This window comes from Microtus ochrogaster, unplaced genomic scaffold (genome assembly GCF_000317375.1).
Source record: "Microtus ochrogaster isolate Prairie Vole_2 unplaced genomic scaffold, MicOch1.0 UNK2, whole genome shotgun sequence".
Classification (NCBI taxonomy): domain Eukaryota; kingdom Metazoa; phylum Chordata; class Mammalia; order Rodentia; family Cricetidae; genus Microtus; species Microtus ochrogaster.
In genome coordinates, this window is record NW_004949100.1 from 24,466,718 (window position 1) to 24,481,176 (window position 14,459).

Sequence of the window (14,459 nt, forward strand, 5' to 3'; positions counted from 1 at the left end):
CATCAGACAGAGGACTGGTCTCCAAAACATATAAAGAACTCAAGAAATTAGACATCAAAATTCCAAAGAACTCAATTAAAAAATGAAGTACAGAACAAAACAGAGAATTCTCAACAGAAGAATCTCAAATGGCTGAAAGACAGTTAAGGAAATATTCAACATCCTTAGCTATCAGGGAAATGCAAATCAAAACAACTCTGAGAAAAAAAATTAAAGAAAATGTTATATGAAAAAATATGCTCAAAGCAACCACAAGAATTGTCTTCTAGAAAGTCGGCAAGTGTCCTGGGAGCTGCACATCTTGTCTAATTCTTTATGCCATTTTCCTAACACTCAGAATTGTCCTAGGTATATAGTAGGTATTCAACTTATAAAAATAAAAGAGTGAATAAGAAATTTGGGGGAGTCCAGCAGCATGGGCTATCACACTGGATTATCAGTGAAACTGGGGTCCCTCTCTGGGCTCTTACTCTTTTTAATTAAAGAACTTAACCATTCAGATGAAAGGTCAGGGACAATTTCAATAGCGCTTAAAAGAAAAACCACAAGGCAGCCTTGCTGTAAACCTCAGAGGCTGCTTGGAGGAGGGAGATGGGACAGAGAAAAGGAGAAAGCCATGATTTTGGGGTTAGGTATGGAGGTTCAGCAAGCAACCATGCGACAAAAGGGAGGTAGCTTAAGAGAGAGAATGAAAAGCCCAAAGTATGAGAAAAAGTTAACTTAGGTCCTGGCCTGTCTCCAAAAGAAAAAAAAAAGAGAGAGAGAAAGGAACAATAGAGCCTTTCTGAATCGGGCCTTACACATAGCAGAGTTTCAGAGTGGCTCTGGGGCAACTGCACAGCAAACCAGGACTCTAGGCAGAAAAAGTATATGATCTCATTAAGAGGATATTATCCCTTCCATCTCTTTAGCATGATATGAGCTGAACCTGCCTTCTCGGTGGTGGGGGGGGGTGTAGTTCCTTAACTAGGTGATTTATTGGCCCTGCTGGATTACCTCTTACCTTTTGTGTATCTTAGACTACTAGGTGCTCTCCCTTCAGGCCAGAGGAAGTCCCCATTCTGTTGACTAGATGGAAACAGCTTTTCCTTAATGTCCTCAGCAGAGAGCCCTGATTAAGGTTACTATAACAGACAAACATAAACTATGGAAACTCATGAGTTTCCATGGCCTCTCCACTGAAATAAAAGGAAGTTTTACTGGTGCGGTATTACTGGAATACTTTGAACTTTCTGCCAAGTAAAGATTGCCCTTTGACACTTAAGGTTAGATAGAAAACACAAGTTGCTGCTGGGCAAACCCATCTTATAACCCCCTGCCAAAAATACAAAATCCCCTTATTTCACAATCTGAGCATCAATCTGCTTCTAAAGTCTGTCTTTATTTTCACAGTTTGATCTACTTTTCACCTCCTTCCTTAATTCTGGAAATAAGACAGAAGATACAAGGTGGGCGTGTACCCAGAGCAGGCTCCAACTGAAATATATTGGGAAACTGCAGGAAATTTTGGTGATGTCAGACTATGCAGGACCCTAGATTTCAAACTGAGCATTCTAGTCTTAGGCCAGTAATTTGTGGAAAGCCACTGAAGTTTTATAATACTAGAAAAAAAATGCAGATCATATTATGAGAATGCCAAATTCAAGTCATTGGTAAGGTTCTGAAAGCTAACCACTAAATAGTAACGTATCCAGTGGTACTTGTTCAGAGGGAAAGGGGGGGTATGTGTAGGCAGAAATGAATAAATATGCTACTCTTCCCTGTTCCTCACTCTCTGACATACCCTGAATAAGAAGGTATTGGAAGTACTGAAAAGTATAAAAAATTGTAAGGTAATACAAAAAAAAAAAAAAAGCCCTAAGTGAAGAATCTCTAAAACTCCTCTCTGGGCCCACCCTTTCAGCACGCTTCCTTATTCTTTCTTATTTCTACATGTGAATGTTAGTGTATAGAAAGGTGAAATGCTACTTTATTTCCCTCAAAAGGAATAGTTTTTATTGATAACAAAGTCTGCTTAAAGACTTTCCACAGTCAAATTCTGTAACTGAACTAATCAAGGAATCAAAGTTTCAGGGTACAGTAAACCCTAAATTTATAGGTCCTGGTGCTATCAAAATGCTGGCAATTTAATAACAAGATGATAGTTGTATCAGCCTGGGTTTATTTTTCTTGGGATCTACTCTTCTCACAGCAGGGACATGATTTTTTGGTTCATCAAAGAGCTTTTGATAAGGTTCTCACAAGTCCCTATTATTGAGATTTGGTAACCATGGTGTGAAAGAAAAAATCCTATCAATGAATTAAATGAATTAAAAATGCTTAAGAGACAAAGGGGCAAAATGTAGAAATGAATGGGTAATTCTCATGTGGAAAAAGGTTAATCATTCAGGGCTGTGAATCTTTGCAGTAGAATCAGAATTATACTTAACTATTGATGAGGAAAGGGGCACTCATTTTTCATCCTCATACTCAGTGTGAATTAGTCCCACATACAGACCCTCCATTGACACAAAGATCACATGACACAACGGAAGAGATAGAGTGTAGAGAAGTGTTTAAACTCCAGAAAGAACAAATCGGTAAACGGATATCCAGAGTTTCATGGAAAGATCTCAGATTTCAAGACAAAGAAATAAAAGTATTGCAAGCATGTTTTTACTTTCTAAGAATCAGTTTCCATTACAAGAAATCACATGGGCATTTGAACAAAGTCTTAAGACACTGGAATGGCGAAAGTCAATCTTCAGCACTGGATGACAACACATGTAGGCATTTGGAGTCACAAAACCCACAAAGACTTTCTACAGCCTGAGAAATTTAGAAGCAAGCAAAGTGATAGAAAAGAGTAAGGTTACCTTTTTATACAAAATTCAAAAGTTGGTATATGTTTTCCAAAAATATAACCTAACATGAATCGATATTAGAATTCAAACACTCAGTTAATACAATTCTTTAATGACTTGTTACTTAAGCTAGCATTTTCTGTCACAGAAACTCATTCAAGGGCTCAGAAAATCTAATGAACTCAGTATCATCTTCACATATTTGGGTTTAGTTATGTTTAAAATGGGAACAATAGCACCTACTTCACAGGATGATCAAAGGGTTAAATGAGATGATATACAGAGCATTAAGCTACAACTAATATTAAATTCTTGCTGTGCCTATTGTTAGCAGTTTATAATATGCTAAATCCAGTTATATACCACAAAGAAGCAACCTAGTTGAAGTCACTGTGACTTTGTTTATGCCATTGTTAGGAGCTGGTATTTAAATGCTTTCAGACTGCTTTCCAATGTTTTGTTTATAACAACAACAAAGTATTTTAAGATGTCTTTTCATTAACCAGTTTAGGAAATGAAGAGAATTACAAACTGATATAAAGATCAAAAGGGCCCACAAAGCCTCTCACAATGAGAATCACATAATTCATTTAGACATTGGGTCCAAGCTTACCGTGCAGATAGGATTTTAACAAGCTCTTTTCTATTCTGCACCCGAAGATGGTTCGTTTTATACTTGGGATCATCAATCAACTCTGGCAAATTCAAGACCTAAAAGGAAAAAAAATGATATAATTCCCAAGTTTTTCACACCTTTAGGTCCTGGTTTGTCGCAGAACTCAAGATCTGCCTCTCACTTCTTTTCTTGTCTTCACATTGCTCTACAGGGCTGGAAGCAACAACATACAACTGATGGGATCATACTGGTGCATGAGTCTTCTGAGTTAATTGTATGACAGTTCTTTACTATATTTATGCATATATTTGTATGCATGCATACAGAAGAACACAGAAATTATCAGATGTCCATAATGTCATATATTTATGAATAGAGACAAGTTATCAAATCCTCAGAAAAAGTCTTATCTAGAGGAACATGAACGAAGTCCCAAAACTAGATAAAACTAGCCCAGTTCTAACAACAAAAACCTTAAGTTAAGTGCCTACATTCATTTATTTAAAACCTACAGTCAACACATATCTTAGGGGCACAGAACTATTTGTTCCACATGTCAACAAAAATATATAATCTACCCAATAGTCTTGTTCAGAATATTGTATATGATGCAAAAATAAAGGGAAGCATATCTGTTTGTCCAAATTCTAACTGTTCAAACAACATCAAATTAAGCATCTTTCTACAGGCATGTCACTATTCTTTAGTTTGTCGCTGTAATACACTAGGAAGGCTGTAATACACTTCATCCTCCCCTATTTCTCACTAAAGGGAAAATCTAAGGTAGCAAATCTCTTTGGATGTCGTGTAGTTTTAACAAAACCATAGTGATGGTACCAAGTAGATTTGAAAGGAAAAATCTGAAAGAATGTGTGGAGACAGAGTTTGGCAGTTGTATTGGAAAGTCAAAAAGAACGTGTATGGACTGGAGGCAAGCCAGGTGCCCTAAAGAAAGCCTTACTTGCTTTATTAATGTGTTTGCTTTCAATGTAATCACTTAATGGTTTCACTTGTTTCCCATAGTTTAAATAAAATCAATCCACTAATCATCTTACAGAGGAGAGAGAAGCGGGAAGATTCTCCAGAGTCAAAGACCAGCCCAGTGGTGTGGCTGTTTTGACATCTGCCACTTACGTCTCTCAAAGGCAGCATTACTCTGCAGGATTTTAAAAAGTGATACTGAATACAGCGCCCTTTCTAGAACCTCCCTGACACCACACCTGATCCCAGAATTGGTCTCAATGCCTGTCCTAGTCACAAGCCTCCTTCTGAAGACTGAGTCTTCAAAAAAACCAAGTTCCTCCCTTTGTACTAGTAACAGTAATATGCCTAATTTGCAAGTCAGGCTGCATATAAAGCATGCTGCTGTCAGCTACATAAAGACACTGGGTGACTGTTCCAGGGGTCTTGGATGCCCATGTGTCCTCTGCTTTTGACTTACTGGACTTTTTGTTTTTCAAACATTATGCAAAATTGTAGGCCTATGTAATTTCACATCTTTCCTCAGCTCTGTTGGCTGTCTAAACAGACAGTGCCAAGGGCAGTGAAGGGAACTATTCTGTGGGTGCTTGAACAGCTGTGCTACAACCTGGACACCTATATTGTGGTGCATACACACACACACACACACACACATACACACACACACACACACACACACACACGGAATAAGTAAATGGTCTTAAAAAGAATTATTATAACATGGCTTTTAGATAAGACAAAAGTCAACAATAGCAAGTTCAGACCACTCAATATCCCCTCTGCTAGGGCAGGTGCTAGCTAATTCCTTGGACAGGGACTTGCTACAAAAAGGTTTGAGATGGGAACATGCAGTCACTTCCATGACAGCCCCACGTTAGCTCTCTTTGTGACATCTCTGCTTTAGTTTTGTGCCTTTGACCATTCTCTTACTTTAATCTGCCAGTCTCATGATACTTGAAGTGGATTTACTGGTTAGAGCATAGAACTGAATCATGAATTATCTTCTTAAATAAATCATACACAATAAAATATCCTAAGAGGAAGTCGATCTAGTCAAAATGTAACATACCGAAGTCATTGTTTCATAGGAAACTAAGAACGGGCAGAACGGATGTGTGATGATTAGAGAAAAGCCTGGCTCGACTCACATTCCTACCAGCAGTGAATTAATTACTTTCACTCTCATCATCACGAGCAATTTGTTTTTACATTTGTAATATTCTTTGAAAATTTTACGGATCTCTACAATGCATTTTAATTATATCCATTCCCCTGTCCCTCCCTCTAGTTTCCTCTTCTACCCTATCTCCTGCAGACCTCCATTAGTGCCAGCATTTTACTAGTGGGTGTGGGATCATCCAAAGGGTGGACAATGTTCCAGTGACCACTCTTCTAAGAAAAGTAATCCTTGTCCCAGTAGTCACAAACTGACTTTAACTCCTTAGTTAGGGATAGGGCCTCAGAAGCCTCCTTCCTCTTCCAGAATTGTTGATTGGATTGATTTTGTACAGGCCTTCTGTGGGTAACCAGGGCTGCTGTGAGCTGGTCTGTGTGCACTAGGTCATGTCCAGAAGACAGCTTCTCACAGCACTCTCCCCATCCTCAGGCTCACACATTCTATCTTCTCCCTCTTCCATACTGTTCCCTGAGCTTTGGCATGGAACGGTCTACCTCTTCTATGGCTAAGCACTCATAATCACTCTCTGCACTTTGAGCAGATAGCATTTCTGCATCAATCACCACCCATTGCAGTCAAAATCTCTTCTGCCCAAGACTGAAAGCAGCATCAATCTATGGGTATAAACATAAGTATTTAGAAAGTGGTGGTTTGGTAACTGGACTACTAACAAAACAAATCAAAGGATTTCTGCTTTGAGTCTATGACTTCCTAGTAATGATTTTTAACCATATTTACAGTGCCAGGAATGAATCATCTCCTGGGAAGCAGGTTTCAAATCTAATCATCAGTGTGATTGGTTGCCCCATAGACAGTCTTGCCACTATTGCCCTAGCTGGTATCTCTAGCCTGGGATGTTGGATTTGTAGCGTGCCAGAGCCAGTAGTGGGTAAAAGACAGACAAATTATTTAGGGGCTTATTCATTCCAGCTAGGTCACCCACAACAAGTCAAAGAAATGATTCCAAAGAAATCTAGTTTATTAACTAATAGGCTCACTAGGGGTACATATAAAAACATATAGATTGATAAGGAGTTACTTTAAGACCATGGGTGACTGCATTGGCAAGAAGTCTACCATAACATAGGCCAATATTATAGAAAGACTCTGTCTCTAGAACTCCCTACATGGTGTGCAAGTAGTTCATCTGGTTGAAGAGTCTCTCAGCCCCAGTAATTGTTATTATTTATATGACACTGGGGAGAGGCCTATGAATATTATATCTTTCATTGACTTCTTGAGTCTTTAAGTTTCAATCACTCTCTGTGCCTTGTATGATTTGTTTAACTTTTGACTCTTATAAGGCTTCCTCCTCTGCCAAAGAAATAATACTTCATTATGGAGAAAACTGCTACATAACATTCTTCCTCTAATTCAGCAGTCCTCAACCTGTGGGTCACAGCCCCCTTGAAGGTTGCATATCAGATGTCCTGCATATCATATATTTACATACAATTCACAAGAGTAGCAAAACTGCAGTTATGAAGTAGCAACACAATAATTTTATGATGGGGGAGTCACCGCAACCCGAGGAACTGTACTAAAGGGTCACAACTTTAAGAAGTTTAAGAACAACAGCTCTGTTTCTCAGGTTCTTTCTGCTCTATCTTCTGAACTGCTTCCTCTTCTTTGAAGGTAGTGATACACATGCCTGATCAGTTTTATCCATCTATGACAAAATATGCATCACTACTACCACAGTGACTGTCACTAAATTTTAGGAACTTGACCAGTCTTTCAGTATACCAACTGCTGAAAAATAAGTGTCCCTCTAGGACTGTAGCTGTAACAATCTATGAACCTAAGTATAAATAATTGGGATGCTATTTGATAGTAATACCATAACTATTTATCAAATAATAGCAGTGACCTTCCAAGCCACTGACGTTTGACTTTTCCTTCTGATCAGAAAGCAACATATTGGACCATAGTATTCTTGTCATGTCTGCACCTGCAGGCACATCATATCAGGCAAGTTGGGACCACAGCAAACAAGGTCCATGCTGAACAGGACCATTGACAACAATTCTCCCTTAGTAGCCTACACAGTTCTTCCTGGCACTAAGGAAAGCCAGTAAGCAGGTGAGAGGGTCCAGCTTGGTCTCAACTTGATCTCTCCATGCCCTGTAACAAAGGAAGCAGTGTCTTCAACAACATGGACTTGTCACCTGGTTTGAGCCTGTAATTGACAGTGGTGGTAATAGCCTTTATGGTTTCTAGAGCCTCAGGGGCCTCCCTGGTCAACAATTAATAGAATAGTAACCTGGCCCTGGCATTAGGGTTTTCATCCAACCTCTGGTTCTTGCCTATCTTTTTCTGCCTTCAATGACATCTTTGTTCAAACTCTGTTTTAATGTTCATCTTGACACTTTCCTAAATCAATAAGAAAAATCAAAGTTTGTAATTATACAAAGAAACATTTTAAAGAAGATGGGCAGGATCTGTAAAGGTGTACTGACATCTATTCCAGACGTCACATGTTCCTGGCTAATGAGATACAAAAAAAAAGAAACATTAGAAAAGAGTCTCAGTGAAGAAAGAAACTACTCTTAAGGGTAGGCTGCAAGCTCAGCAGTGGACAGACAACAGAAAATGAAATCAGTGGCATCTTTAAAGAGTCCTTGTCTCATAATGTTGTGTCAGGGCTCTTTTTAAATTTTCATCATATTAATTTTTTAGTGTAATTCTTTTTCTTCCCGCTTTTTACCCTATGGAATCTTTGTGTATCTATTGTGGCTTCTAGTTTAGTGTTTTTGTGGGATTCCTGAGTGTATGAATGAGTGAGTCTCTGCTTGGACTCTTTTTCTTCTGTTTATTTATTATTATTGTTATTCAATTCCAGTATGTTGGGTTTTTTCTTATCTTATTATATTTTACTATTGTCCCATAGAAGCCCATTTGTTTTCTAATGAGGGACAGAAAGAGTGTAAGTCCAGATAGAATGGAAGATGGGAGGAGCTGGGAGGAATAGAGGGGAGGAAATCATAACCAGGATATATTATGAGAAAAAAAGCCATTTTCTAAAAAAGAAAAAACAAACAAAAATTGTATATATGAAAAAAGTAATAAATGCAGGAACCATAAGAAAATCCAATATAACCACAACTAGACAATGTGTAGAGATTTTGGAACACTAAGTTCTAAATGGGATATCTTCATCAAACCCCTCCCTCAAGGCTCTGAGAACTATGTAGAAGAGGAGAGAGAAAGGGTGTAAGAGCAGAGAGGATGGGGGACTCCAAGAAAACAGTGCCTTCCAGACACCACGGGATAGATGCACACAAAAATCCACAGAGCCTGTGGCAGCATGCTTGGGACCTGCACAAGTTCAAGCCAGAGAGATTCCCAGAGCAGAGAGGAAGAAGTGACCATGAGCTCCCATCCCTAACCCAGAGCTGTATCCAACTTCTTGAAACGTTCTGCTTAAAAGAAAAACTTAGTTCTCCAATGGAGTCTCACTGCCTAGATAAACCACACTTAAAGGTGGGCCTCACCCCCCGCAGGAGATGACCAACAGAAAAACAAACAAACAAACAAAAAACGAATTCAATATTTTTTAAGACTTTTGGTCTCCTATAGTTTTGTTTGGGAAAAAAATGTCTTATTAGCTTTCTTTTTGTATAGTGTTTTCTGATTTTGTATTTTTATGGAGTGTGTGGGGTGTATAATTCTAATTTTTTTCTTTTTTTTATTATTATGGCTTGTTTGATGGGTTTGTCTCTTTGTTTTCTAAAGAGAAAGAAAAGACATGGAGTTGGGTGGGTGGATGGGCAGGAAGGATTTAGGAGGCATAGGGGAGAGGAGATAGTGGTCAGATTATGTAGTATGAAAAGAAGACTTCCAACAACAACAAAAATCCAATATAAAACAAAAAGATCTTAAAACTTGCTTCAGTTGTTTCGTAAAAGAACAGTGCTGGATACAGCAGCCATAGATGGAAAATCCTGCTCTATCTAGCCATCCGCACCCCACAGGTCTTTGTTATACACCAGGCAGCCTCCTCACCTGGAACCCTACTACTGCGTATCTCCCCTCCCCTGATATTCTTGGCGGGGGCAACTTGGGATACTCACTGTACCTCAGGCTCAGTGGGGTCACGGTCATGCTTCAGCTTGCCATGCTAACATTTAGAAGAGGCTTCTCAGCACCGACAGGCTATGGGCCCACACTGGCTCTTGCCTAACCAAATGGCCATACTTGAAAAGGCCTGGGTTGGGTAAACAATCGTCACCCTTAACTTATCTTATTGCAAGGGAGAAATGTGCACTGCTGCATACTCAAAATCAATTCTTCAGCTCTTGGTCAAGCTTAATCTTTTTGACCTGTGCTATTTTATTATTTACGTCTTCTGTAAACTGTTGCTCAGATCTTAAAGCCTTCCAGAACCTCAGTGGCATAGTTTTTGTTTTCTGTCAATTTTTTCCTTAGAATCTCTGACTTGACACAAACCTTGCCACACTTACCTTCAAGTGACATGTCTACTGCCTTTTATCGTCCCCTTTTGGTTGTTTTATAACTTCTGGAAATCGACTTACATGGTTGTCTAAATACTTCCATCTGCCAAAGCCTTTCCTAATTCATAAAGATCACATCTCACCATGGAGTTTGGCAAAGACACCAAAGCTCCACACTAGCTTTGAGGTCCCTATGAAATCAGTCTCTTTCTTAGCTCCCTTGAGCACACAGTCCTATCCAGCTCAATGTACTGGAGATCAGACATGGTCTCTCTCATGTCTCATTGTCTTGCCTTTTCTCCACTTGATATTTAGTCCTTGATATCCATGGGACTCCTAGCTGAAAATAACCAAATACCCTAATTACTCCTATGAGCCAGTCCACCAAAAACTTATTTTCTTAGTTTTCCTCATTTTTTGTCTTAAGCAGGGAGGGGAAGTTACATTACTCAATTCTCCACTTTCACTGAACTCAGAATAATCCAATCCACCCCCATCTGGCATCACAAGCCAGGTTGTGAGAGACTCACTGTTTAAAAGTCTTGGATGAGCCTATGGCACACGTCTTTAATCCCAGCACTTGAGAAGTAGAGGCAGGCAGATCTCTGAGTTTGAGACCAGCATGATCTACAGAGTTCCAGGATAGCCATGACTACAAGGAGAAACCCTGTCTAATAATAACAACAACAATGATAGATAGATAGATAGATAGATAGATAGATAGATAGATAGATAGATAGATAGATAGATAATAGACAGACAGATGGACAGATAGATGTAATTTTTAATTCAAGCAGCTCAGACGCTGAGTGTTCTATAAATAATAGGGTTTCTTTTACTGGTCTGCTATGAAACTCTCCAGCCTCATGTTGAATTACAGATTTTTCTGCCCTCTGTAATAAAAGTAATAAAAATACTTCAAAGGTATCTTCTATAAGTTTTACCTCATTTTGTTTCTCTTCACTGTGTGATTCTTCTCACTGGTTACAAGTTACAAGTTTTTGCATTCCAGGAAATGTTCCTTAGCACAGCCACAATTTGAACTCTTAATTCTTGTAGCCAACCAGATGCCAAATGGCATGCCAACACCTTTGTCCTTTTCCTGACAAATCAGGGGTTAGAGCAGTGGAGAACATCTGCATGTCTTTCCCCCAGCGTAATTCCTCACTTATGCAGAAATAGTCTTTCTGGTAGACAGCTGAGCCTCAGTTGCATGACTTACCACTCCCAACAAAGCCATGTAAATGGCACTTCACCCATTTGGCTCTTCATATTCTCAATGTTTTTGCTAAACACTTCTACCTTCCCATTTACTTACAGTGCCTATAATGCTTCTTTTGCTGTTGCTGTTGTTGTTGTTTTGCTGTTGTTTTTAAGACAGGTTTTCTTTGTGTGACCTTAGCTGTCTTGGAACTCACTCTGTAGACTAGGTTGGCCTTGAACTCAGAGATCCACCTGCCTTTGCCTCCAGTTCTGGGATTAAATGCATGCACCGTAGGGCAATTTATAATGCTTATATAAGAATTTTTAGACAAGTATGTTATATTCCTTGAGAATTAATTGCTATATCTGTGCTGTCCTGATATTGGCATATACTTATTTTTGTTTTTCCATATGAAAGTTCAGATTCTTCAAAAATTGAATAATTTTGGATAGAATCCCAGGCATTTTAAATGTTGTACTTAGAACTTCTGAGTCAGGGCTAGAGAGATTATTCAGGGGTCAGGAGTACTTGCTGTCTCACAGAAGACCTAAGTTTGGTTCCCAGGACTAGCATCAAAAGGCTCACAACCACCTGTAAATCCAATTCCAGAGGTTCTGATGCCCTTTTCTGACCCCTTTGGCACCTACATGTACCTGGTGCACTTAGAGATAAGAAGCTATATACACATACACATAAATAAAAATAATTAAAATAGAACTTCTAAGTCTTGCTTAAATTCTACAGAGTCTTTTTGATGTTATTGTTTTTAGAAGTTGACCTGCTTAGGCCTAAGCTGAAAATTTCATCACACTTTTAAATATTTTGAATATAATATTGGTTTAATTTCCAAGCCTTTGGAGTACCATTAGAATCTGTCTTGCATGTGACCCACATAATAGTCACACTATAACCTGGTATAAAGTTGTCTGTTAATTCTACTCTCAACATGTTTGGTGGAGTAATTTGGATTAGATGTAGATGCAGCAAATGTGCTAGCCCAGAAATTCACAAATAACTTCAAAGATACTTTCTCTCTTTGCAATCTTTCTCTTTATAGTCTTTCTCTACAGTCCTGCTACCTAGAGCCATGCTCTCTGCAGCCTTGTTCTCTGCAGCCCTCCTCTCTGCAGCCTAGTTCTCTGCAGCCCTCTCTCTGCAGCCCTCTCTCTGCAGCCCTGCTCTCTGCAGCCCTGCTCTTTGGTTACCCCATTTTCAGTACATTCTTAATTCAGTAGCCAGACCACAGGTCAACAGCATCAGTTTCACTCCTTTGTTTGTCTGAGCTGAGCCATGAAGAAAAGTTCTTCCTCATATGTGGCCTCTGCCTTCTGTTCTGCTGGGGTGGCTCAGTGGATAGCACAGAAGAAAGCGCAGAGGAGGGGAAAATGAAGGCTCTCTGTATATGGGGACCAGAGCTCACTTTTAATTCTCCTTGTACAGAAATAAGGAGCAACTGTGGAGCTCAGCTTTATAGCCTGGTACTCAGGCTTAGACTTCGGGCTCCTTTGAATGGAGGAAGCGGGGTAACTGGACACAAAACCTGGTAGATGTGCTACCAGCTTAGAAGAACTTAGAATTTTGATCATCTTTAAACTCTCCTACTGTTTCTCATAGTCTTTAAACAGAATCCCTGTCTTAAGGGCGCAGATCTTAACACAGGAATATGTGAAAGGGGCAGAGGCAAGTGTGTCATCTGTGTCTGTCCTAGAATGAGAATTAACCTACTCAGAATTTTAGAGGCCGGTTAACCAGTGCCTCCTGGGAGCTAGGAGCATGCTGTGCTTTGCTTATGTAGCTAACCCTTATGATCGCCACAACCTACATGTTGGAATAGTTATATATTACAATCTACATTTTACACAGACGGAAGCAGATGCTTAGAAAGGAATGAGTACTTCACCGGTGGTTACCTGACAAAAGCATGTCTCGTAAAGCCCTTATGAATCATGCTATAATATACCCAGACCACCTGCCCCTGAATCAAGTACAGAATTTATTAAAGTTGAAGTTTCCTGTGCCCTACCTCAAAACACACCAAAGGCAAATCTTTGACAATGTGAATAGCAGAGATTCTATGAATATTGAAGTTGAAAACCAGTGCATTCCGCACCCAGTGAAGGAAAGCATCAGTCTAAATGACTGTAAAAGGTATGTCAATATACTTCAAATAGAAGTAGTCATAAATGTTGGCATCAATCAGCTTAAAATAGCTTACATATGCTCACTTTCCCTGCTCTTCTGTATCATGTTCGGAAGCAGAAAATAGAAACTGTCATAAACCAAGACCCACTTTATACAGTGGTACGTTTCTGACCCCAAGCCTTGAATTTTTGCTCTGACTCTGGTCCCTGAAAACAAGGACTTCCTGATAGGGCTCCTCCTCAAAACATGTTAGTCAGCCAGTATATCAAATTCTACCTTTCCACTTCACTGACAGTTGCCACCTCCCTCCTAGGAGGCAGAGTTGTTGTGACTTTCCTAGAGAATTTGACTTAGGTTCACTTTCTGAGGCTAGTTTGCACAAGCCCATCCCTAACAGGTAAGTGTGAATGAAATAAAATTAGACATTTATAATTCTTTATGTATTACTGGTAAGAAAAGAGAATGTGTATTCAAGTAGAAATATAAAAGATGTTTCTTAACTTGGATGAAAAGATGTGTAGTTCAAATTTACATGTGATAACATAAATTACAAAGGTTGAAAAAGTCGATCAAACTGTAGTGCTCACTCAGCAAATCCAGCAAATGACCTACATAACACCGAAACCTCCACACATTTCCTCCAAGGTCTCAGAATTTCTACAGGCACCGCTTTGACGGCTCATAGCAGGGATTATCATTCCTAACTCACATATGGGAAAATCAAAGGCAAGTATGCCATTATCTAAAGGCCTATGACAGTTTCCCTTTTGAAGCAATGTGCAAGCATATCATAACAATAAGTCATATTTTAGTACTAAAATGTGTGGCAAATATTCTGCTTTGAAATAGAAGTCTTTTTCCAAAAAGTGTTCTTATAGATATTTATGAAGACATTTAAACATTTCAAAGTAATCAGCAGTAATGAATCAAAAAATAAAAAACAAAGTTAATAATAAAGAACATGTCAACCTGAGGAGAGAGGGAGAAGGAGAGGAACAGGGAGGGAGGGAGGGAGAGAGAGAGAGAGAGAGAGAGAGAGAGA

The 14,459-nt window shown here is 39.2% G+C and overlaps 1 protein-coding gene across 1 annotated transcript in view; it reads right to left on the reverse strand.

Moving 5' to 3' along the window:
- Positions 1-14,459, reverse strand: part of Sugct (succinyl-CoA:glutarate-CoA transferase) — a 663,319-nt gene that overhangs the window by 389,591 nt on the left and 259,269 nt on the right. The window contains exon 10 of the mRNA XM_005365470.3: positions 3,457-3,554. Within this exon, the coding sequence (XP_005365527.3) occupies positions 3,457-3,554 (98 nt within the window). The remainder of the gene's footprint in view (positions 1-3,456; positions 3,555-14,459) is intronic.